General features: G+C 44.5%; 1 protein-coding gene across 2 annotated transcripts in view; it reads left to right on the top strand.

The window, feature by feature from the left end:
* Positions 1–25201, top strand: part of LOC126195135 (extracellular tyrosine-protein kinase PKDCC-like) — a 52950-nt gene extending 27749 nt beyond the window's left edge. For both annotated transcript variants that reach the window (XM_049933633.1, XM_049933631.1), the window contains one exon: positions 24727–25201. In XM_049933633.1, the coding sequence (XP_049789590.1) occupies positions 24727–24815 (89 nt within the window). In that variant the 3' untranslated portion in view covers positions 24816–25201. The remainder of the gene's footprint in view (positions 1–24726) is intronic.
* Positions 25202–26267: the final 1066 nt, after the last annotated feature.

Raw genomic sequence — 26267 nt, 5'->3', positions numbered from 1 at the left:
CAACAGAACCCAGAACCTATGTATATTGATGCCAAAACCCCTCAACCAGTGGCAACAGGTGATCCTAGGGCATAACCTGTCCCCTTGCTCCAATCTTGGCCTCATTGTACTTCGACATCATCATTCAACAGTGGAATTTTAGCAGTTTTTTCCACCCACTGGTTGACCATAACATCTTTTAACCACATCAGCTGCCTTCTGCATTGTACTTCTTGGATATGGGGATATTATAAGAATCATGCTGCCTATGACAGGGTGTCGGGCGGAGTTTGCACATATGTTCTAGACACTATATATAGCAAACTCCTGCCTCTTAATACACCTCTGTAGCATTTCAGGATATTACCATCTGCACTTAGTACCCATCTCTCGTGCTCTTGAGCATATCCATTCCTGCACTGGTGGGTCCTTTACGTCATCTGCAGCGACTCCTTGAGCAGTTGGCAAGCTCTCAACCAGTGCCACCCTCACTATCCCTTGGTCATTACTATCCACAATTCCCTGTATGCTCTTGAACAATGTGGATGCTCAGTGACCTGTCTGGACCCCAGGCCACATTGGGATGCTGGGGAATGAACTCACAGATAGTCTGGCCAAACAGGCTACCAATATACTGAATCTTGATACCGGTATTCCACAAACAGACCTCCAGTTGGTATTATGCCATAGAGTTTTAGGTGCCTCTAATATGGAATGCCTCACTCTGACTTACCAAACTAACTACGGATGATAGAAGGGACATGAATCTGTGTAGGTTCTCTGTGAAGGCATCTCACAAGGACTCTACCACCCTATACCGTCTTCGCATCAGCTGTACTTTGCTGACTCATGGTCATAGTGAAGACCCACCCTACTGTCATTGTGACACCCATTTGATGGTGGTCCACATTTTCTCTTTCTCTGACTGTCCCAACCTAGCCACTCTATGGTGGACTCTTTCTCTCCCTGACTTGCTATCCCCAGATGAATGCTGACTGCCAAACTATGACCAAGGGCAAAGTGGACCACCCTGTGGCACAGCATGCAGCTGAAAATGAAAATGTCATGCTTGATTTCAGTGGGTGCTTCATAACCCAGGGCATCTGAATCCTCCCTCCACCATCAGCTTTTCTGAACTGTGCAGATGGGAGTTACGCTTACATCACATTATCTGGTCCCAAAATCATCCCGGCCTCAACCTTTGATAAGTGTCCTCACACCCTCCAGCCAACAGTTTCCACCCTTCCCCTCCCCAGTCCTATCACCTCCTCCCAGTTCACATCTCCTCACCCTCATTGTGCGCCACCCTGTGTGAAAGCACCCACTGATCTTTTGTTCTTCTCTCCCCCCGCCCCTCTCACCCATCCCTCCCTACCCATCCAGCATCCCATCCCTTACCCTTCTCTTTCCCTCACAGCTTCCAGATGCAGCGTCTGGCATCTTTGTCCATCTGCCATCTTTGTCATGTCACCTTCTAATCCCTACATATACTGCCAAAGAATGCTCTTCTCTCCTCCCATCCATACCCTGCTATCCCTCCCCTTTCCCCACCTCATCTGGATTGCTGCTTCTATTTGATTTGATTGAGCTGCATTTTGGTCAGAGCAGCTGGAGATAGCTGTCATGTGTACATGGGGTGTGCTTGCTGTTGTGAATTTGTGTGTGTGTGTGTGTGTGTGTGTGTGTGTGTGTTTTTTTTTCTTCCCCCCCCCCCCTTTCTGAAGTAGGCTTTAGCCAAAAACTCAATGTGTAACAGTGTTTTTGTTGCACCTATCTGCAGCTCACAGCAGCTTAGCAATCTATCCTTTTTGTAATATTGTTAACCTCTTTTAATTTCCCATTGAATGGGTGATGTAACTTTTGTATTCTGCCCATTTGTCCAATATAGGGTGCCTAGGAAGCAGTTTTCTCGGATCACTAGACAACAGTTCAAGCAAATCATATTGATGGCATTTATTACTGTAAGTCAAATTGACAATACTTAATGTTGTGTATTCACAAAGATGTGTCACAAGCAAATGGTGACATGCAAATAATCAATGTCCTTCGATATATACAATTTCAATGCAAGCAAAACAATATAGTTCATAAGTCACTGCTATAGTGTTTGTATGTCAGCTCGTCTTCCACTGTGGCCATGGCAAGGCACTGCGGCGCTTACATTCTCTTGGTGTAGAAGCCGCTCCTTTCTTGTTGTTGTCCTATAGGGTGTACCATTGGCTGATGTCATCTCAGGTCCTCTCTGCCCTCCTGTTCTTCATGCTTGTCGTTACATCAGAACATTCCTCTCCGCCAAAGCGACAGGCTGTCATTGTGTAGGGACCATGACAATGGTGGGGGAGGCAGTAGTGTGGACGCTTCACTGGACTGGAAGCTGTGGCTACAGGAGACACCAAGCTTCCAGTCGTACCCTGCCATCCGGCCTTCGCTCTGTTGGAAACATCCCCCAGAAAATGACCAGAAGAAAACGTGTCCACCTCCTGATGCCAGTAACCAGATGTAGAAGGCGTCGGCTGCTGCGATGTGGGCGGCTCCAGCTCCATCAGTAGGATGAGAGAAAACAGATTACCATGCACATGACAGTGACGAAGTTGATTGTGATGTCGATGCTGCAATCCGTCTGGACTTGAAATTAAATTTGTACAAACAATCTCCGGTGTCCTTTGTGAAATAACTGCAACACTTCTCTTTGCAAAGCTTTAGGGATCAACACACATGACTGTCCACTGCCATTCTGAAGAAGAAACACACCTTTCTGTATAGTAAGGCCATGCTGATGTGCAAAGTATCAGTGCACCAAAGGGTTCTTGATGCTATGCAAAAAAATGCCAAGGTGTGCAAATGTATGTAAGCAAAATATTCAAATCTGAATCAGCTTCCGTGGCCTGTGGAATTTTCCTGTAGGTCAGAGGAGAGGATTGAAGCAATTCAGAATCCTGAGCATCAATGTGGCGTCGAGATGCAGCAGAAGCATGAAAGTCTGTATCAGGGCCAATCGGAAGACGTGAAAGTGCATCCACATTACCTTGTTCCCCTCAGGGAACTCACCGCCCTTTGGTGAGTACGTGCTTGGCGACCACGGGGCCCCCAACCCTCGCAGCACCGCTTCTATTTCAGTGCTGCTTGTCTCCTCTTCTTCTGTCCTTTACCCCTCTCTTGGGGAGATGTATTGTGCCTCCATGGGCTCTTGAAGCTCATTTGCGTTGGTTTACTTGTAGGTGTGTCTCTTGCACTGCTCTTTCCCTGTGTCGCTCTTTCCCGCTCTCTCCACCTGCCCCACTCCTTTCTTTCCTTGTTCTGCTCTCCTTTTCCTTCGCTGTGGTGTTTGAGACCATCCTTCCTTTCCTTTGTATCTTTTCTTCTCCTCCCTGTGTGTGCCTTAGGGCCAACCACACATTTGACGCATAACAGGAGACTGGGTAACGGGTAATTCCCAGCCGCAGGGAGGTGTGATTGCCTGAGCTGTTACCTTCCTCCTTTGCCAATTGGTCCCTCTGTCTGTCGCTCGGGGGGGTGTGATCTAAGGTGTGGACAGTCACCTAAGGCAGGGAGTTGCCCTTTATAGGACCCCTGCTGGAAGGAGCGCGCCATCGGAGATGCTGGCAATCATTGGGTACTTTTGCCCAATGACTGATTTTCTTTCTCTTTCTCAGAGTTTTTCCCATAAACGAAAGTCGAATGAGGCTCCTGCCTCAATGTCTCTTCCTGTTGCACCTCGATATCTAGTAGTCTCACGTTTAGACGAAAACCAGACTTTTGCTTCTGTAAACCCCTTTGTTATACAGAAAGGCGTGGATGGCATTGCCGGCCCTGTGAAGTTATGCTCTCGTCTCTGCAATGGAATGCTGCTTTTGGAAATTGATAGTGCTCTCCAGGCCCAGAAACTACTCAAGGCCCAAACCCTCCATGAATATCCTATAAAAGTGGAGGCTCATAGTACACTTAACTCGTCTCACAGTGTTATCTACACCCGGCTGTTGGATGGCTTGACGGAGGATGAAATAATTATCTATTGGATCAGGGTGTTACTGCTGTTCATAGAGTTATGAAGAAGGTAGCTGCCAATTTGGTGCCCACTCGTACATTATTCCCGACTTTCGATCAGTTAACGCTTCCTACCAAGATCAAGGCAGTCTTTGAAGTTATCTCTGTGCGCCCTTACGTTCCCAATCCGTTGAGGTGTCAAAAATGCCACCAGTTCAATCATACCAGCAAGTCATGTAAAACATGGCCAAATGTGTCCCTTGTAGCAGGGATGCACACGAGGGTGCCTGTCCACCTCTTTCCCCGCGTAATTGTCATGGAGAACATGGTGCTTCTTCTCATTCTTGTCCCATCTATCAAGACGAGTAGGCTGTTCAGGAGATAAGGGTGAAGGAGAAGGTACCTTTTCCTGTTGCCCGGAAACTGTTGGCGAGCAGCAAACCGAATGTCCCTTCGTCTGGAAGCTACAGCACCATGTTAGCCTCTCCCCGTCCCACAAAAAACGTGGCTACGCAAGCTTGAGACTTACAGTTCAGTTTGAGGGTGGCATACTTGCCTCGCCTTCAAGCTGACACTCCTTCTCCCACTTTCTGGGCAGTAGAGTCTGCTACCTGTTCTTTGCCCTCACCAGCGAAAACAGTTGCAACACAGCCAGCGAACCGTCAATTCAAAAAGGATTATTCCCGGGAAAATTTCTTACATAACTTGAGTTCGCAGCCATCTAGCTCTTCTGCCAATCGCCAAAAGCCAAAACAATCATCCAAAGGCAAACAGTCTTCCCCCTCTCTAACTCGTCGTCCCTCTTTGACTTATTGGTCCTTTTCAACTGACCGACACCAGGGAAGCTCCTTTGATCCCGCTGAGTTGATGGACGAAGATCCTCCACCTGTGGATTCCAGTGGCCGTCTTCCCTTGACAGCTCGCCCTAAGTGGCCATCAAAGTGAGTTTCTTCTTCATTTTCTGGTGTTCCTAAATTTTATCGCCCTTTTACAATTGAATGTCCGTGGCCTTCAGTCTAACAGGGCGGAGCTCCAGCTGCTCCTGTAATTGCAATGTCTGCTCGTCGTCTGTCTCCAAGAAACCAAGCTACGTCCTCAAGACCATTTTGCTCTCTCCCATTTTACTTCTTTCTGGATGGACCTTCCTTTTTGGGGCGGGGATTCCTGCTCATGGTGGGGTCATGCTGCTTCTACGAGATGATGTTTGCCATCGTCCTATCCCCTTTCACACACCCAACTGCAAGCAGTTGCTGGCAGTGTTTTCCTTCCCAAATTTACCTTTTCCCTCTGCACCATTTATATCCCTTCGTCTTCTGCTGTCACTAGGGCAGACCTGATGCAGCTTGTTGCTAAGCTTCCTCCACCCTTTCTCCTCCTCGGTGACACCAGTGCCCATCATCCTCTTTGGGGCTCACCTGTCACCTGCCCAAGAAGTTCTCTTTTTCACGGATCTTCTTAATGATCTTAATCTTGTGTGCCTTAACACTAGCAAAGCCACATTTCTCTCTGATTCCACGCACACTTATTCCCACTTAGAGCTCTCGATCTGCTGTGCCCAGCTCGCTCGACATCTCGAGTGGTGTGCTCTTTCTGGTACTTACTCGAGTGACCACTTCCCTTGTCTGACTCGCCTGTACAGTCATACCCCACCACAGCGGCCTGCTCATTGGAAATTCTCTCTTGCTGACTGGAGGCTATATTCCTCCTTGGCAGTCTTTGATGAACGGCCATTTCCCAGCTGTGATGATCAGATTGAGCACCTAGTGGACGTTATTCTCTCAACTGCCGAATCCTCTATCCCTCGTACTGCTACTTCTCCCCGTTGGGTCCCGGTCCTTAGGTGGGGCTTTCTGGGACTACCGCCCACTCCTCAATCCTTGGTCTGACTGTTACGGGAAATGTCATAGTCGACCCTGTAGATGTTTCCAACACTTTGGGCCAGTACTTTGCAGAGGTTTCAAGCTCCACCCACTACCATCCTGCCTTCCTTCCTTAGAAACAGGCGGAGGAGGCTCGTGCTATCTCTTTTCTCTCTTTGAATTGTGAATCTTACAATACTTCTTTTACTATGAGGGAGCTTGAACGTGCTCTCTCTCCTCATCCAGGTCTCCTCCTCCTGGGCCTGATATAATCCATGTCCTCATTCTGCAGAATCTTCCCCCTGTGGGAAATCTTTGCCATAGCCATCAACCCCATTATGGACTGGCATTTCCGGTTCTCTTTTCGTTGACGACTTTGCTATTTATTGCAGCTCCCAGCAAACGTGTCTCGTGCAACGCTGTCTTCAACGTTGTCTGGACTGTCTCTTCATGGAGTGTCACAAATGGCTTCCACTTTTCTGTTGCCAAGTCCGTTTGCGTCAACTTCTGGTGGTACAAGGTGTTTCTTCCACCGTACTTGCGACTGGGCCAAAATGCTCTCCTGTTTGTGGATGCAACGAAGTTGTTAGGGCTTATGTTCGATAGGAAACATAGGTTCTGGGTTCTGTTGTGTGGTGCCCACTGGGGCCTCAGGGGCTGCCAGAATCTTGCCTTGGCCACAGGAGTTAAACAGGCAGGATCTGGTAGTTTGGGGGCCACTGGAATGTCCTTCCTTGGAGGAGTTTTTCTTGTCTTTACTCTTTGACCCTTTTTTTGATGACATTCTTGACCGCGGCCTCCCGGCATCCACTCTTGTCACCTGCTTCAGCAGCTGCAGTTCACACTTCCTGCCACTTTCCGAATGGGGAAGAGCCCTTCACCACCTTGGCTTCAGACACAGGTTTGTGTTCGTTTTGACCTCAGCTCGTTCCCGAAGGATTCAACTCCCGAGCTGACCTATCGCTGCAAATTTCTCGAACTTCGCTCACACCTTGCCGATAGCATATTTTTGTACGCTGATGGCTCCAAGTCCGCCCACAATGTTGACTGTGCTTTTGTCATCAGGGCTGATAAGTTTCAATACCGATTTCTCGACCAGTGCACAATTTTTACAGCAGAGCTTTTTGCCCTCTATCAGGCTGTTCACTACATTTGGAGGCACCAGCTCACTCGCTGTGTGATCTGCTCTGACTCCCTCAGTGCCCTTCAGTCTAGATGATACTGATCCAGTCCATACCATCATTCAACAAATCCAGGACTGCCTCCATTTGTTCTCGGGTGGGGGGCCAAAGTGATGTTCATGTGGGTTCCTGGCCATGTTGGTGTGCCTGGGAATGATGCTGCTGATGCTGCAGCCAAGGCTGCAGTCCATCTTGGTCAGCCCACCTCTTACTCTGATCCTTCACAAGACATTTGTACTTTTCTCTATCAGTGTATCACGTCACTTTGGCATGACCATTGGTGCTCCCTTCATGGGAACAAACTCAGAGAAGTCAAACCTCTCCCAACAGCCTGGTCGACTACCTCCCGGCCGTCTCGCTGTGAGGAAGTAATGTTAGCTTGGTTGCGAATAGTGCACTGCCGTTTTAGTCACTGCCACTTGTTGAGTTCCGACGCAGCACCCAGCTGTCCTTTCTGTTGCCGGCCATTAACGTTCAGACATTTCCTGATCATCTGCCATTATTTTAGCCACTTACATCTCAGGGTTGGGCTGCCGCCTGCTTTGCCGGACATTTCAGCGGATGACGTGTGAGCTGTGGCTCTTGGTTTAAGTTTTTTAACAAGCAGTAATATGACAAAAGAGATTTGATTTCTACCTGGCGACTCCGGTGTCTTGTCGACATCTTTTAGTTACTCTTCTGTAATGTCTTGATGTTTTAGATTTGTTTATTCTTCCTTTCTGTATTGGACCTCACTACGGCCTTTACCCTCACGGATGCAGCATTCTATGGTCATATACTGGGTGCTTATTACCTTAGATGTTTTGCGCCCGAAAACCCCACAGTAAAAAATAACAAAATAAAATAAAAAATTACCATGTTGAGCTGTCAGACGGTACACAATCTTGTACTGGTATTGAGATGATAACAAGCCCATCATTGTAATTTTTGGACAGTTCGTTCAGGAACCATTTTCATCGGATGAAAAAAGGACTGCAGAGGCTTGTCATCCGTTACTAAGTAGAATTGTATGATGGAATTTGGTGACACCATACACAACATCCAATGCCTCTTTTTCAATTTGTGAATAGTTACACTGAGCTTTGGATAACAATGTTAATGTGAAAGCGATAGGCCTGTCTTTACCGCTAATTCTGTGCAAAAGCACTGCACCGGATCTGTAAGGGGAAGCATCAACTTGCAATACAACTGGTTTGTCAGGATCAGAGTGAACTAAGCATCAATCACTGAAAAGATTCTTGGCACTCATCTGTCCAAACAAAGGGGACATTCTTGTGATGCAATGGAGCTGCGATTTGTGCAGCATCAGTATGGACTGAATATAATAATTCATTTTCCCTGAGATTGACTGCACTTTTGGTACATTGCAAGGAACTGGAAAATCTTGTGTGGCTAACAAATGCAACTGATGAGGATGTACATCTTGACTGTTGATGACGTGACCAAGATAACTGCGACTCAGGTTTAAAAAAATCACACTTGTCCAATCTACACTTTAGTTCTGCATCAGATAACAGAAGAAACAAAGTACGCAAAATTGCAATACGATGTTCAGGTGTACAACCTGATATGGCAGTCTCATCGAAATAGTTTGAACAGTTTGGCACTTGAGCAGTCAGCTGTTCCAAATACCATTGGAAAATGGTGGGTGCGGAAGCACTGCCAAAAGGTAAACGAAAATATTCAAACAAACAAGCCCAAATGAGTATTAACTACACCAGCTACACAACCGGCGTGCTGAAAAGGACACAAGGGTTACTCCCGTGAAGATTTCTTAAGACCCTCCAGCCAACCAACATGTGAGTCTTCCTCTGCCAATCGGAAAGGCTCAAAGAAGTCAAACAAAGGCAAACAGTCTTCTCCTTCGCTGACTCAAGGATCCTCTTTGATGGTGTCACCACATGATACAATTACCTGGCTGAGCTCAGTGTTGGCAGTGCACACCACCAACTGTTTTTCTGCCTTGGACCCCGCAGGCCAACAGACAGAGAATGCCGCCGCTTCTGTAGACCTCATGGAGTAGGATACTCCTGCTTCTGTATCCTGTAGCAGCGAGTCTTCGAAGGTTGGCACTTGGCAGCTCCTGTGGTGACACCCCTTCATTTTTAGTTGTCATGACTCTCCTCCAATGGAACATTCGCAGTCTTTGATCTAACAAAGAGGCTTTATGAATGCTTTTAGAATCACAGCATCCACTTGTTCTCTACCTTCAGAAACAAAATTGCGTCCTCATGACTGCTTTGAGCTCTCGCATTTCTTCCCGGTCCATTTCGACCTTCCCCGAGGCCATTATTCCATCTCATTGGGAAGTCATGCTACTCATACAGAATGATGTTCATAGTCAACCCACTTCCTAGAGGGCTGCCACTCTTCTGTGGGTTCATGCTTGGCTACCATGGGTCCTGAGCCTTTGCAGCATCTTTTCCCTTCTGTGCTGTATGTGTATCCTCTTGCTATTCTTTTTCCCCTCCCTCGGGGAACATATGTTTTTTTTTTGGGGAGGGGGGGGGGGGGGGAAGTTTTGCATTGTCTAGAGACATAAGAACAGTCTCACCACTCTTTTTTCATTCCTTTTTCCTTTCTTCATGGACCTTCTCCTATCCTTCCTGTGCTTCAGCATTTGAGGCTCTTCTTTTTTTCTTCTTCCTCCCTGTGCACTTCTGAAGGCTGCCCACACATCTGCCCCATAACAGGTGACTGGATAATGCTTAATTTCCAGTCCTGGGCCGACAGGTAGGATTCACATGTATCCCCTGGTACAGGCCAGGCCCACAGGTGTTAGGTAGGTGTGGCCTGAAGTGTGAACAATAACTTAAGACGGGTGCGCCCCCTTCTGAATGCGTCTCCCAGTTGGAAGGAGCGTGCCTTTGGAGATGCTGGCAGTCATAGGATTTTCCTATCTTTGCAGTCCATGTCTACCAGACATGAACCGAATGAAGCCCCTGATTCAAAGACCCTGCCAGCTGCACCATGGTTCCTCTTGGTTTCATGTACTGAAAAAGATCAGTCCTATGCAATGGTAAATCAGTTTCTATTTTAGAAGGTGTTGATGCAGTTGTCTGCCCTGTGAAATCCTGCTCTCATTTACCCACAGTGGCACTTTGCCTTTGGAGACTACTTCTGATTCTCAAGCACAACTACCGTTTGCCACTTCGCTTCTCCACGGCTATCCTGTTCATGTCGAGGCCCATGCAACACTGAATTCTTCCCGTGGTATTATTTACATTAGGCTGCTCGACGGTCTGACCAAACATATCTCTCTGATCAGGTGTCATTGCCATCCATTGGGTGATAAAAAAAGGTAGATGCATCCTAAATGCGCGCACACACACACACACACACACTCCTTTTCTCACTTGTTAGAGTGGTGCTTCCATCCAAGATCAAAGCAGTCCAACCATACATTCCGAACCTGATGCGCTGCTTTCAGTGTTATCATTTCAACCACACTAGAATGTCTTGTCAACACCCGGCCAAATGTGTAACTTGTGGTAGGAAAGCTCATGAGAGTGACTGTCTGCCTCCTTCTCCCCACTGTATCAATTGCAATGACAATCCTGCAGCCTCTCCCAAAATTGTCCCATGTATCTCGATGAGCGGGGCAGTCCAATAGACCCAGGTGAAGGAAAAAGTGCCATACCCTCTTGCTCGCAAGTTGTTGGCTAAATGGAAACCCTGCGTTTTACCATCCAGCACTTACAGTACCGTTGTTGCTACCTCTCACTCTACAGACATGGCCACACAGACATGTGACCTCAAATTCAGCACCGCAGCTGTAAAATTACCTAGTGTCACAGTAGCATCCCTTGTCTCCTCCAGCTGTGCAACAAGCCACTAAATTTTCGCCTCACATGGCGAAATCACCTGCTAAACAATCAGCAAGCGAGAAAGTACAGAGCAATACTCTCACGGAGACTTTACATCCCTCGAGTTAACAGTCAGTCGCAAAGGTTCCAAGAAATTGAACAAAGGCAAATGGTCTCCTTTGCGTACTTGGATATCCTCTTTAATGGTGTCCCATGTGATACCCTCATCTGGCCAACCTCCATGTCATTTGTATGCACCATCAATCATTTTTCTGCCCTGGACTTCGCAGACCAACTGAGGGAGAATGCTGATGCCTGTCTAGATCTCATGGAGCAGCACCTGCCAGTCTCTGCACCCTGCAGCAGAGAGTCTTAGAAGGCTGGCACTTGGCAGCCATCAAGATGACACCCCTTCATTTTTTCGCTCCTCCCCTTTCCTTGTCTTGACTCTCCTCAAATGGAATGTTTGCAGCATTAGATGCAACAAGGAGGAATTATGGCTGTTCTTGGAATCACAGTGTCCACTTGTTTTCTGCCTACAGGAAACAAAATTGCATCCTCATGACCACTTTGACCTCCCGCATGTCTTTCCAATCCGTTTTGACCCCCTCCCCCTCCCCTTCCCCCATCATCCGCTGAGAACGGCATTCCATCTTATGGGGGAATCGTACAGCTCATCCAGGATGAAGTTCATAGTCAAACCATCTCCCTGACTACACGATTTCAAGCTGTTGCAGTCCACATTTGTCTTCCTCACTTGACCTTTTCCCTTTGTATCAGTTACATACCTCTGTCATTCGATGTCACCAGGGCAGACATCCTCCAGCTTATTGAGCAGCTACCTCATCCTTTTCTGCTGCTCAGTGACTTTAATCTGCACCATTCCCTTTGGTGTTCTCCCAGAACCTGTGACAGAGGTGCCCTCTTTGCTGACTTCATCTGCCTTAACACAGGAGCACCTATGTTACTTTCAGACTCCACGCTCACCTATTCCTATTTGGACAGCCCAGCTTGCCCAACATCTCAAGTGGTCCATTCTCTGACACATACTCGGGCAAGCATTTCCTGTGTGTTATCTGTTCGCTGACTCCTAACCCACCTACATGCACACCCAAATGGCAGCTTACTAAAGCTGACTGGAGGCTTTACTCCTCCCTGGTGACCTTCAACGAACGAGATTACCCAGTTGTGGTGACCAACTGGAATACCTTACAAACTTTCTCCTTACCGCTGCAGAACATTCCATTCCTCGCACTTTCTCTTTACCATGCTGTGTCCCAGTCCCTTGGTGGACTGAGGCATGCAGTGACGCAATTCGCACACGGAGACATGCTCTCCATGTTTTTAACAGTCATCCTACAATGGCAAACTGTATTCATTATAAACAGATGCGTGCACTGTGTCGTCACATTCTTCGGGATAGCAAAAAAAAAGCTGGATTTCACCGTCGTGAGGGCCAACCTCAAACGGCTCTGGGACGAAGATCCATTCCCCAATTTCCGGCTTGACAGTACTAGATGATTTTATCACTGACCCTATTGCTATCTCCAACAACTTGGGCTGCCATTCTGCAGGGATTTAGAGCCACTCCTCCTATCATCCTGCCTCCCTCCATCAGAAACAAATGGTGGAGGCTCAAGTGATACCCTTCTCTTCTCAGAATCATGAGTGCTACAATGTCGCCTTTACTGTGAGGCAGCTAGATCATGCTCTCATTTCATCCCGATCCTGTGCTACAGGACCAGATGTGGTTCACATTCAGATGTTGCAGCACCTTTCTCTTGCAGGCAAGCACTTTCTACTTAATATGTACAACAGCTACTGGGCAGAGGGCACGTTTCCCAAACGCTGGCATGAAGCCATTTTCATATCCATACCTAAGCTCCGTAAAGACAAATACCTTCCTTCTAGCTACTGCGCCATTTCTCTCACCAGCTGTGTTTGCTAGGTGATGGAATGTGTGGATTCATGTCCGGCTGCTATGGTGGCTCGAATCTTGCCATTTACTATCCATTGCACAATGTGGATTTCAAGCACGCCATTCTGCAGTTGACTATATCGTCACTTTCTTCACCCATGGTTTCATGTGGAAATCCCAAACTGGCCAAGCTTTTCGTTTGGAGAAAGCCTAAGACACCTAGTATCCTCCATACCCTCTACACGTGGGGGCTTCAGTGGCCGCTTGTCCCGTTTTCTTCAGGAATTTTTAAAAGACTAAGTTTTCAAGGTAGGTGTGTTTTCTGCCTTATCAGACACCTTTATCCAGCAAAACTGTGTGCCTCAGGGATCTGTCCTGAATGTCATCCTCTTTGCTATCACCAGATGCTGCCACTGAACATCTCTGGCTCTCTTTTCATGGGCAGTTTTGCCATCTATTGCAGTTTTCCATGGACTTGTCTCACTGAGCGTGTCTTCAGTGATGTCTCGATCATCCTTACTCTTGGAGCATTGACAACGGCTTTCGTTTTTCCACCGACAAAACTGTTTGTATGAATTTCTGGCAGCGCAGTTGGTTTCTTACACTGTCTTTACATCTTGGGCAATTTGCTCATCCTTTCATGGAAACTACAAAATTCCTGGGGCTTAGGCTCAATAGGAAACTTTCTTGGTCCTCTCACCTCTTACTGGTAGCCCACTGTATGCGGTCCCTCAGAGCCCTACAGGTCCTCAATGGTACCAATCTGAGTGTGGCTCTTACTCCTGGGTGTGACAGATTGTGCATTGATGCAATTGCCTGTTTTCTGAATTGCTGTGGCACAATACAACTCACTGCTTGCTTCAGGAAATGTCACGAGCTGTAGCTTCAATCCTTTCTCTTGTTGCAATAGATCACGCAACTCACTATCACATTGTTGCGCATGCGCGAGGGCGTCGTAATCAATGGTCTTTGTCACTGCTTCCACCTGTGCGATGTCATCTGCTACTGTGGACACTGATTCTATGCGAGAAAGTGCATCAGCTGGAACATTTAGCTTCCCTTCCACATACACAATGCTGGTCGTGAACTGGCTGATATAATCTAAGTGTTGCAGCTGCCTGGGCGAAGCTTTTTCTGGCTTTACCTTAAAGGCATAGGTAAGCGGTTTATGATCTGTGTAAATCGTGAACTGTTGCCCTTCTAATGCGTGTCTGAATTTTTTTACTGCCGCATAAGCTGCGTACAGCTCACGGTCATATGTTGCCCAACGTTGCTGAGATGGTGACAACTTATGACTATAAAATGGTTAGGTTAGGTTAGGTTAGGGCAATGGGCTGCCATAACTGATCAATTTGTTGCTGAAGTACGGCACCAATGGCAGTGGACGAAGCATCAACCATGAGAGCGAGTATAGCATGCGCGACCGGGTGTGCTAATTGTGCGGCCTCTGCTATAGCTTTTTTTATAGCGTGAAACGCAGTGTCCGCCTCAATAGTCCAATGCACACTGTGGTTAGGTTTAGGTGCACCTTTAAGTAGTTCATTCAATGGTGCAGTTATCGGTGCATGATTGCGAATGAAGCGTTGGTAGAAATTCACTACTCCAATGAATTGTCGTAATTCTCACACTGTGACAGGGCGGGGGTATTTGTTTATGGCCTCTACTTTACTATGTGGTGGTCGAATACCCTGTGCATTCACCAAATATCCTAAAAAGTGGACCTCTTTCTCACCAAAACACACTTGGCAGGATTAATTACTAGTCCATGTGTGCGTAGGCGGTCAAACACTTGTGCCAAATGCTGCAAGTGCTCCTCTTCTGATGCAGACATCACCAATAAATCATCTATATACACATAGCAAAAATCTAAATCTCTTGTAATTTCATCCATAAAACGTTGGAAGGTCTGGGCGGCATTACATAGTCCGAATGGCATTTGGGTGAATTCAAATAGACCACATGGTGTTGTCACCGCTGTTTTAGGAATGTTTTCTGCAGCTATAGGGATCTGATAGTAAGCTCGAACTAGATCAATGGTAGAAAATATAGTCTTACCGTGAACATTTGCAGAAAAGTCTTCTATATGTGGAACTGGGTACTGGTCTGGAATGGTCCTTGCGTTGAGTTGGCGATAGTCACCGCAGGGGCGCCATCCATTCTTCTTTTTGGGCACGATGTGAATTGGGGACTTTTCCTGTTGTATGCAGTCTAGTAGTCAAATCTATCAGTCGCTGGCGTCGCAGATCTGGCAGTAAGTCGTAGAAGGACAAAAAATCTGCTCCGATAGGCTGTGATATATCTGCCACTGTAAATTGCCATTCAAACACACGGCGTAGCCCCAAATTAAGGAATAACGTTACTCGACCGTATGTTCTAATTTTGGAGTCATTGGCGGCGTATAGATAACATCACAAAAAGTCGGCGAGTGTTTGCACTGGAAGTTATCGTTGCTACGGTGTCTGCCTCATCTTTCCACTTGCAAGGTGGCATACACTTTCGTGCATCATTACCAAATGTCTTGTGGTACCAGCATAAGTTCTGTAGTGATGGTGATCGATTGCGACTTCGTGACTGTCGGCGGCGTGGCCGTTGGCGGTTGTGCGTTTTTTGTAATGCAGCTACCTGCGCGGTAAACTCTGCCAGTTGTGATTGTAGGGAGACTAACGTCTCTGTGGGCGAATTTTCTTGTTGTGGCGTTAATGTTGAGACACTTGATGTGGGATACATTTTAATTAACCTGTCGGCCGTTTGTGCCAGTGCGCTTAAATCGCCTGCACATACCGTGAGAATTTTTTGAGTATCTGACGGTAATAGAGACAACCATATATTTCGTAGCACATCATCAGTTACAGTGTTACTTGCCAGTGTGCGCAAACGTCGTAAGAGTTGTGATGGAGTGCGATCTCAGAGTTCTTCAGTGCGCAGTAGCTTCTCTAGCCATTTTGCCTCTGATTGTGACAAACACGTTATTAATGCGTTTTTAATGGATGCATAACGATCGGTATCCGGTGGTGCGGCTAGGATTTCTTGTACTTCTGCTGCTAGATCTTCGGTAAGTGCTGCAACCACATAGCTGTACTTAGTTTCGTCCGCCGATATTTGTGCGAGGACGAACTGGCTCTCTAACTGGGCAAACCACAATAGAGGATTATGTAACCAGAATGGTGGAGGTTTTATCGTCACCCTGTTAATTGCACTGCTGGCTTCAGGTTGAATTGAGACTGGCGAATCGGTCATTATCGTGCTGAAACGAGCGCGACGCGGCTGGCGCGGAAGTTACAAGCGTGAACATTGCGGAACTTCGTTAAACGCTAAAGCCGACGCGGATGTTAACGTAGTTCGTCGGGTGTCACCAAATGTGGGTGTTGGAGAAAACAATTCCTTTATTCCCACATATATTTAGCAATAACTTAACACTACACACATGAATGAATTGTATAGACATGAACAGCACGGAATAACTAACAAAAGCTAAGTCAAAGAATAACTATATCACTGCACATAAATTAACACTTCACACTGTACACTTGTAGGGATCGATTGTCAGAAATGGTCACTACACTTTCATGGAAACTACGAAATTCCTGGGGCTTAGGCTCAATAGGAAACTTTCTTGGTCCTCTCACCTCTTACTGGTAGCCCACTGTATGCGGTCCCTCAGTGCCCTACAGGTCCTCAATGGTACTTCCTAGGGTGCAGATCAAACCTCCCTCCTCTGTTTGTACTGGTCCCTTGTCCGTTTGAAACTAGATAATGAATGTTTCGTTTATGCATCTGCATGTCCATCCCTCTTACAACGTCTAATTACCATCCACCATCATGGCATCTGTTTAGGCATTAGCGCCTTTTACACTAATGCGGTTGACAACCGGTATGCAGCAGCTGCCGAACTACCACTGTGACTTTCTCTTCAGTAGATATGCATGCTGTTTGTCTGCCACGCGTGGCTACCTATTCTATGCCTCCTCCTTCGATGACTCCTTTGATAACCAGTATGGAGCGCATCCCTCTTCTCTGTTACCTCTTGGAGTTTGCTTTCAGCTCTTGCTCCGGGAGCATAACTTCACGCTTCCTGCAACTTTCCCAATGATGGTGAACCGTTCACCACCGTGGCTTTTTGTGGCCTCACTCTATCGCCTTAAGTTTCATGAGCTTTGCATGGAACTTCGTGGTAGTACCTTTGTGTTCACTGATTGCTCCCAAACTGACCATGGTGTTGGGTGTGCCTTCGTCATAGATGCCGACATTTTTCAGTATTGGCTTCCAGAACACTTCTCAGTATTTACAGCAGAGCTCTGCGCCCTCTATCAGGCCATGCAGTACATACAGCGACGCAGAATTTTCAATTGCCTCATCTTCTCTGACTCTGTGCCCTTGAAAGCCTCTGTGTGCTGTATGCCATCCATCCCTTTGTGCAACGGGTCCAGGAAAGCTGTCACTTGTTAACTCTTGATGGAGCCACTGTGATGTTTATGTGGGTTCCTGGTCGTGTTGGTCTGATAGGAAATGAGGCTGCTGTAAAGGCTGCAGTCCTTGTACCTCAGCCCACTAATCCTTAAATTTTCTCCAATGATCTCTGTGTTGCCATCTGTTGGCAGGTGGTGTCCCTTTGGTATCACCACTGGTCCTCCCTTCATGGGAACAAGCTCCGGGTTATTAAGCCTCTCCCAGTGGCTTGGACGACCTCATCTTGGCCTTCTCGCCACGAGGAAGTCATTTTAACTAGGTTGCATATTGGGCACTGTCTTTCTAGCCATCGCCATTTGTTAAGTGGTGCTCCCCAGGCACTTTGTGCACATTGCACTCTCAACTTTTAACTGTTCACCATTTCCGGACGGAATGCTCTTTTGTAACCACATACATTACAGTTTGTGTTTGCCATCTGAGTTACCAGCCATTTTAGTGAATGATGCTTGGGGTGTCGACGTGTTTTACTTTTTATGTGTCATAGCAGTATAGCGAAGGCCATTTAATTTTTAGTTCTGGATCTCCATTTCTCTACGGCATATTTTATAAATCTTTCTCCACATCTTTGTTTGTAGCTGTCTTCTCTTCTGTCAATGGGGATTGACATGTGGTCATTTTTAACTCCTCTCTTTGTCTTCATGTTTTACAGTTTTGACATGGGTACATACGACCCTATTGTTTTTGTGCCCTAAAACAAAACAAAACAAACAATCACTTCATAATTTTCTGTCTAACATACCTTTTCTTTCACATCTATTTTTTTTATATATTTGATTATTTTCTTTCTTTTGCAATGGTTTCATTATTTTGTTTCATTATTTTATACCTAGTTGGTATGCTAGACAATTTAATAACCAGTTACTGCTATTTTTATACTGTAACCAGAGAATTATACTTCCCCCTTCTTATGCAACATCTGGCTATGTGTATCATCGACTATAATCCCCTTTCCCCCTCCCCATGGGGCTCACCGCTCTTTGGCGGGTTCGTGCTTGGCTACCACGGGGCCCCAGCCTTTCCAGCATCTTTTCCTTTCTGTGCTGCATTTCTATTCTCTTGCTATTATTTTTCCCCTCCATTGAGGAATATTTCTAGGATGTTTTTGGGAGTGTGTTCTGCATTTTCAGTAGCTGACATCAAAACAGTCTCTTCACTGTTTTTCATTTCCCCTCTCCCTATCCTCCTTCCACTTTGGCATTTGAGGCTCTTCTTTCTCTTCTTCCTTCCTGTGCGCACATGAAGGCCAGCCCACACATCTGACACTTAACAGATGACTGGGTAATGCATAATTCCCAGCTCCGGATCAACAGGTAGGGTTCTCATGTACCCTCTGGTACAGGCCAGGCAACGGAGGGGTGATTGCGTGAGCTGCTACCTTCCCTTGCCATTGGGTCCCTCTGTCAGATGTTTGAGAGGTGTGACCGGAGGTCAGTTGGACTTAACATGTAGTTGTTTTTAATTCCTTTTTTGTCTTCGTGTGCTACGGTTCTGACATGGGTGCGTATGACCCTAGCTGTTTTTGCACCGTAAAACAAAAACAATATTATTATTATTTTATTATTAATCTCCTTTCCTATGATCTCAACCTGGTCATGAATATAAAAAAAAAAATTAAATTGCTTCAGCAATTGTGCTACTAAAAAAATCTTCAGCACTTCAGGCATTAGCTTTTTTGTGGTGATGGTGGTTGTTTGGTTTATTTGTGGATCTCTTATACAAGGATATTAGACATGCCTTGGCATTACAATTAAAGAACAACAGAAATAATGTAATTCACATACACAGACAGGTTTAGAATGACAAGGATTTTCCTTTTACAGACAGGGAACTCAGCAATGCACTAACATGATGCAGAGATACCTCCCTAAGCTCATGTAATACACATAACCAAATGCTTCACCATCTTAGTGACTAAAGGAAACAAAATATCCTGATGTTATAAGATAGGGCAAGAGGGAGATTTCAGCATCCAATGAATTGTACCATACTGAAACCTGATAAACAAAGTGAGATGGCACAGTGTTTAGGCCACTGGACTCACATTTGGGAGGACGACATTTCAAATCAAAGTCCAGCCATCCTGATTCAGGTTCTCCGTGATTTCCGTAAATCACTTCAGCCAAAAAACCGCTTGGTTCCTTTGAAAGGACAAAAGGTCGTGGCTGACTTCCTTCCCTAATCCGAAGGGACTGATGACCTCACTGTTTGGTCCCCTCCCCATCAACCAACTAGTGAACCACCCACCCACCCAACCAACCAACCAACAAAACATGGTAAGAGCCGCGCAAATACTGACAGATAACAAACCAACCAGTTCAGTGCCAACCGTATGCAAACTATTGGAACAGATGACCAGTCACAGATGTAATTGGTGTCTGTCAATTATAAATTTGCTTTCACCATTTAAATAGAGATTTCAAAGGTATACATCCACAACAAACCATCTGTTACAACTTGAGTCCTCTCTCAGGGAAGCCTTCACATTTCATTTACACCTGGTGGTGGTCTTCCTTACAAAAGATTTACGATACAACATGACAACACCAGATCTTAGCTGCATTAGTTGGGTGGGGCTTGGTAGCCAGTCTGCAAACTTCCATTAAATAATTCCTTGCCCTTTGGCATGTCATTGTTAGTATGGTCATTTAGTAATCAACCGTGTACAGGAAAATAGGATACCATACCTTCTTAACAGTTGCCATAAACACAGTTGCTGCTGTTGCAAGACCAACATCAGTCTTGAGCTTCGTGTTCTGCAGAGTGTATAAATGGCCATTCAGAAGACAATGGTATGTGCCCATAATCCTAGGTATCATTTTTTTCCCCTCTGAATTCTGGCTTAAGCACTTCTGCAGAATTCGATCAGCCCATCCAGTACCTGTATTATATATGGATAATAGATGGCCGAAAGTGGTATGACTTCGGCCTCTGGAATTGCTATTCGACCACCAGTTGATACAGTTACCACTCACAAAGCAGCTCACACCAACCTGTATGCTGTAATCAAATGTCTTACATGTCTTCAGAAACATTTCTTGGGAAGCACACCAACAGATTCCAGTAAATTTTTACCAGTCATCAATTTTATCCCAACCAGTCTACAAATGTGTTGCATGCTGGTCAACAGCACCTTCTGCTTTAGCCCTGCTAGACACTCTGACAATAATGGAGTCCCTTTTGTAACTGTAGCTTTCTGTATGAGTCCCATTTGAAAGTTTCCTTTCAGAAGCAGGTACTGCAAATTTAAAGATACTGTCAGCAACTGTTAATTAATTATGCAGTTAAGATTTACTCTAGGCCAAAACGTCCTTGCTACTACATGGTTTTCCAGACCCCTTATGAATATTTTGAAAACACATACAACAGCAGCAGTTAGGCAAAAAGACATGCAACAAGAGCTCCCACAGCATCCCCCCCAATAGCAACTTTTTTCCCCACCTGTTCCAGAGGCAGAGCTGCATTCAAGGTGTATTCCTGGACCTGTAGTATAAATCGTCCTCCAGTGTGGCATCAAGGATCAAACAAACCCTAATATTCATTGCTATAGGTTTTATTCTGTCATCTGATCATGCAACTTAAGTCCAACATGTAATAAGGATGATGATAGTTGGCTATTCATTTATTTGTAAATAATGTTCGTGAACAGTGCTCCTCACTATACATAGCTTCGACATGGAGAATTAGTAGCAATAGATAGAGCTCTCCCACGTATTAAAATCTCAACCTGCCTGAAAAGTCTGCTGTACAGTGACCACCCCAACTAGTGTGAAGGCAGTTAAAAATTATTCGCCACTGATTTGTTTCCAGCACCCACAAACTTTTATACCTTTTGATCAATACAGAGACTACCCCTGGGCATAGAGGCACATAGGTATCCCAGGCAATGATCGTGTTAATACAATAGCCAATGAAGCCTCACAATGGACCTGCTGCCAATAAAAATCCCAGAAACTGGCTTACAGGCACATCTCACACAACATATTGTACAAAAATGGAAAGGAGAATGGATGACCAAATTAAACCCAACAAATTCTGAAAGACAGAAGCCCCTACTAAGAACTGGAGAAAATCACTTTACCCCTCTCAAAGAGAAGCTGTAGTCCTGTCACATTTGTATTGTTCATAGTTACCTCACACATGGCTATGTATTCTGTTGTTGTTGCTGTTGTTGTTGTTGTTGTTGTCTTCGGTCCTGAGACTGGTTTGATGCAGCTCTCCATGCTACTCTATCCTGTGCAAGCTTCTTCATCTCCCAGTACATGCTGCAACCTACATCCTTCTGAATCTGCTTAATGTATTCATCTCTTGGTCTCCCTGTACGATTTTTACCCTCCACGCTGCCCTCCAATGCTAAATTTGTGATCCCTTGATGCCTCAGAACATGTCCTACCAACCGGTCCCTTCTTCTTGTCAAGTTGTGCCACAAACTCCTCTTCTCCCCAATTCTATTCAATACCTCCTCGTTAGTTATGTGATCTACCCATCTAATCTTCAGCATTCTTCTGTAGCACCACATTTCGAAAGCTTCTATTCTCTTCTTGTCCAAACTATTTATCGTCTATGTTTCACTTCCATACATGGCTACACTCCATACAAGTACTTTCAGAAACGACTTCCTGACACTTAAATCTATACTAGATGTTAACAAATTTCTCTTCTTCAGAAACGCTTTCCTTGCCATTGCCAGTCTACATTTTATATCCTCTCTACTTTGACCATCGTCAGTTATTTTGCTCCCCAAATAGCAAAACTCCTTTACTACTTTAAGTGTCTCATTTCCTAATCTAATTCCCTCAGCATCACCCGACTTAATTCGACTACATTCCATTATCCTCGTTTTGCTTTTGTTGATGTTCATCTTATATCCTCCTTTCAAGACACTGTCCATTCCGTTCAATTGCTCTTGCAAGTCCTTTGCTGTCCTGACAGAATTACAATGTCATCGGTGAACCTTAACGTTTTTATTTCTTCTCCAAGGACTTTAGTACCTACTCCGAATTTTTCTTTTGTTTCCTTTACTGCTTGCTCAATATACAGATTGAATAACATCGGGGACAGGCTACAACCCTGTCTCACTCCCTTCCCAACCACTGCTTCCCTTTCATGTCCCTCGGCTCTTATAACTGCCATCTGGTTTCTGTGCAAATTGTAAATAGCCTTTCGCTCCCTGTATTTTATCCCTACCACCTTTAGAATTTGAAAGATAGTATTCCAGTATTCCAGTGAACATTATCAAAAGCTTTCTCTAAGTCTATAAATGCTATAAATGTAGGTTTGCCTTTCCCCAGCCCGTCTTCTATGGGAAGTTGTAGTGTCAGTATTAACTCGCATGTTCCTACATTCCTCTGGAATCCAAACTGATCTTCCCCAAGGTCGGCTTCTACCAGTTTTTCCATTTCTGTATAAAGAATTCATGTTAGTATGTTGCTGTTGTGACTTATTAAATTGAGAGTTCAGTAATTTTCACACCTTCCAGCACCTGCTTTCTTTGCAATTGCAATTATTACATTCTTCTTGAAGTCTGAGGACATTTCTCCTGTCTCTTACATCTTGCACACCAATGGAAGAGTTTCGTCATGGCTGGCTCTCTCAAGTCTATTAGTAGTTCTGACGGAATATCGTCTAAACCCCTCCCCCCACGGGCTTGTTTCGCCTTGAGCTTTGTCAAATTCTTCATGCAGTATCATCTTTCCCATCTCATCTTCATCTACATCCACATCCACTTGCCTTTCTATATAATTGCTTTTGAGTTCATCTCCTTTGCATAGACACTCTATATTCTCCTTGCACCTTTCAGCTGTTCCTTCTTTGCTTCAGACTGGTTTACCATCTGAGCTCATGATATTCTTACAGCTGCTTCTATTTTCCCCAAAGGCCACTTTAATTTTTCTGTAGGTGGTATCTATCTTTCTCGTAGTGAAATACGCTTCTAAATCCTTAAGTTCCTTCTCTTGCCATTCCTGATTAGCAATTTTGCACTTCCTCTCAATCTCATTTTTTAAATGTTTGTATTCCTTTTTGCCTGTGTCATTTGCTGCATTGTAATTTCTCCTTACATCAGTTACATTCAATACCTCTCACGTTACCTAAAGATTTCTACTAGGCCTTGCCTTTTTACCTATTTGATTCTCTGCAGCCTTCATTATTTCATCTGTACCCATTTGCCTTCTACTGTACTCCTTTCCCTTCTTCTAGTCAACTGTTGCCTAACGCAACCTCTTGTTCTTTAAATTTATCCAGGTCTAGTTATATTTCTACCTTATGTAAAGTAGTTGATTTGTGAGTAGAGGAGGGGATATCTCCTGTTGCTTTTTTTTTTTTTTTTGCATCAGGAAAAGGGGAGCATGGCTGCTGGAGAGAATTTTGCCTCCTTATATTTGAAATCTGTGTTGTTTGTCCTTACCACCAATATCTTTCCTTTTTTTATGATGCACTCTCTAAGTGAGTATCGGTGTGGGAAGGGGAGAGGGTTCTGGGTAGCATTTTTCTCCGCAGATCTTACTTTGGCTGTGTCTCTGGTTGCACACTTCCTCTGTCCACTCTATTTTCACCTGTACATGTGCTACATCTTTTGTCGTTGCTCTCATTTCACTGTACTCTGGAAGTCATATCTTGTGACGGTGTGGCCACTCTTGACCACTCTGTTCATATTACTTGCAAAACTTTATTGGCTTATTGATTCTGATTGTAAAGGAATTAAATCACACTTCCATGGAAACAACAACCACCACCACCACCATAATCATTGTCGTTGTCGTCGTCATCATCATCATCATCATCATCATCATCATCATCATCCCATACTTAGGGTATTTCATACTATTGTTAAAAGATTTTAAACCATGACTTTGTCATATTCGTACCATTATTCACTTTTTTTTTACTCCTCAGTTTTTGAATAATTACACATTAAGGCCCACAGCCTTAGCATTGATTATGTACACAAATTTCTTGTTGCAGATAACAAATTAGTCACAAAACTAAAACACTGAATGCTGTTTTCAGTTGCAGAATGAACTATTTGCCCTTCATGAGCATCACTTTTCAGTTCTACCTAATCAGCTGTTTTCGGCTCGTAAGCCACCGGGCTATCTGGAGCAAGTGTTGCTCTTTTAGAAACTGGGGCATTCATTATAAAGAAGAAAAAAAATCACCTGATGAAGCAGTAGCCAAGGAATCATGCAGGAAGCAAACTGCTGCATAGTTTCCAATGGCTATGTTTGTTGTTTTCTGCTTATTATGTGAGATGATCAGGAATGAAAAAATGGGGAGTGATCGGAAGTTCTCCCCACCTGAGAGCTTATGATGTACATGTGGAGGTCGTAATATATTTGACTGATATTATTATTATGTTGTCCTCTAAAAGCCATGTACTAACAGAAGTAAGATTGCTGGAGGAAGTCTCATTACTGTGTTCCAGCAATAATTTGTTTGCAGAAAATAGCTAACCATTGTGTTTGCATTGTAAATATTGATGTCACATGTGAAAGCAACTATTTCACTGCTATTTTATCAACATTATATGATTTCAGGCAGAACATTGGCTGTCTTCAAGAATGGTTGCAGTTTGCCTTCTGAAAGGAAAGGTTATACTTTATTGATAAAGAAAGATGAAGTGTGAGAATGTGATAATTGTGAAAGGTGTGCTTAAATTTCAGTGACATTGTGAAAATGTGTGCTGTATCTGTTCCTTACCACACAAATGCAATGAACAGTCATGAAATGTGCGTTATAATTGAAGATGTAACAGATCATTTAACTTTTATGTATAGTGTTTTGGTTAAAGTGACAAGACACCTGCATGGAGAAAACTGAAGTCAAATATTTTAAACATTGTCCAGTAATGCAATAATTTCAGTATTATTTGTACTGTATTCAGCAGTATTAGGAAAGATTGATAAAATTTTATTATCATGTTTATTCATATAATTGTGTACAGAATATCATATTTTTATTGTTGCAACATGTCATAAGGGGCGTTTTTCAATAAAAAGCTTGATTGTTTTTCCTGTGTCTGTTGATGTTTCCATAGTGTTGTTATTAGTTAAACTGAGATTTCAACTGTAAATGTGCTCTTAAAATTATCAAACTTAATTTTCACATATTGCCCATGAAACTGACACACATTAATATTACATCAGTTTGGTCCTTCATCCTGAATGCTATCTGCAAAATATTTTTTGTGTACAGTAGTACAAGAGCTGATAAATTCATTAGCCCCCCAACAGAAATTACATTTTAGCAGACAACTTCTTTCTGAACTTTACAATTATTACTCAGTTGATCAAATAACAGATTAGTAATAGTTTAATACTTAATCCCACAACCAACTCTTGGATTTTGTTCCTGCTACTCTAACTTCAGTTCAGCTTCTTGTAGGCAGAGGCTATTTTAATCTCTGGAGTGTCCCATCTGTCAAGATGTGCTTCACAGTGAGCACCTAAATGGGACACGTCTGAGTACTGCTCAGTATCACCAGTCTTCTGTAGCCGTATGCCTTGGACATAGCCTACTTCAGGAACCACTGCTCAGCCTGAGGTGTGTTAAAGCACATTTACATTGAGTTCGACACATGTTCTGCAGTGTTGTTCGCTACATTGTTTGCAGCTAGTATTAGACTACCGGTGTTGACACACGGAACATTGTTCCTGGCCTGCTGCCACCAAATGCCCTATGCAGTGGAAGCAAAATTTGTGAACTCGTCACACTCAAGGAGACAGGGGAGTGCCCGTGGAATGTTCAAAATCATAGTTATAAAAATATTAAACAAAAGCCTGGGTCACTGCATTACTTGGCACCAGCAGCAGTGAGATAGATAAAAATATATCTCATTTCTCAATACTGCAGTGACAACACGATTCGCTATCTAACTTCAGAAAAATTGTTGTCACCATTTTACATGAGCTGCTGTTCTACAAAAAAGGCAATGACAAAAAAAAATCACATTGCTTTTTATGAGGCAGTGGACAATAGTAAATGTATATGTGGCAGGCAGATCATCAACTGCGAATTGCCCATCATATTGATTAGAAACGTGAGTGACATGGGCACTGAAGTAGTATTCTTTATTGAA

The sequence above is a fragment of the Schistocerca nitens genome, chromosome 7 (assembly GCF_023898315.1).
Source record: "Schistocerca nitens isolate TAMUIC-IGC-003100 chromosome 7, iqSchNite1.1, whole genome shotgun sequence".
NCBI lineage: Eukaryota > Metazoa > Arthropoda > Insecta > Orthoptera > Acrididae > Schistocerca > Schistocerca nitens.
This window is presented reverse-complemented; position numbering and strand designations above follow the sequence as displayed.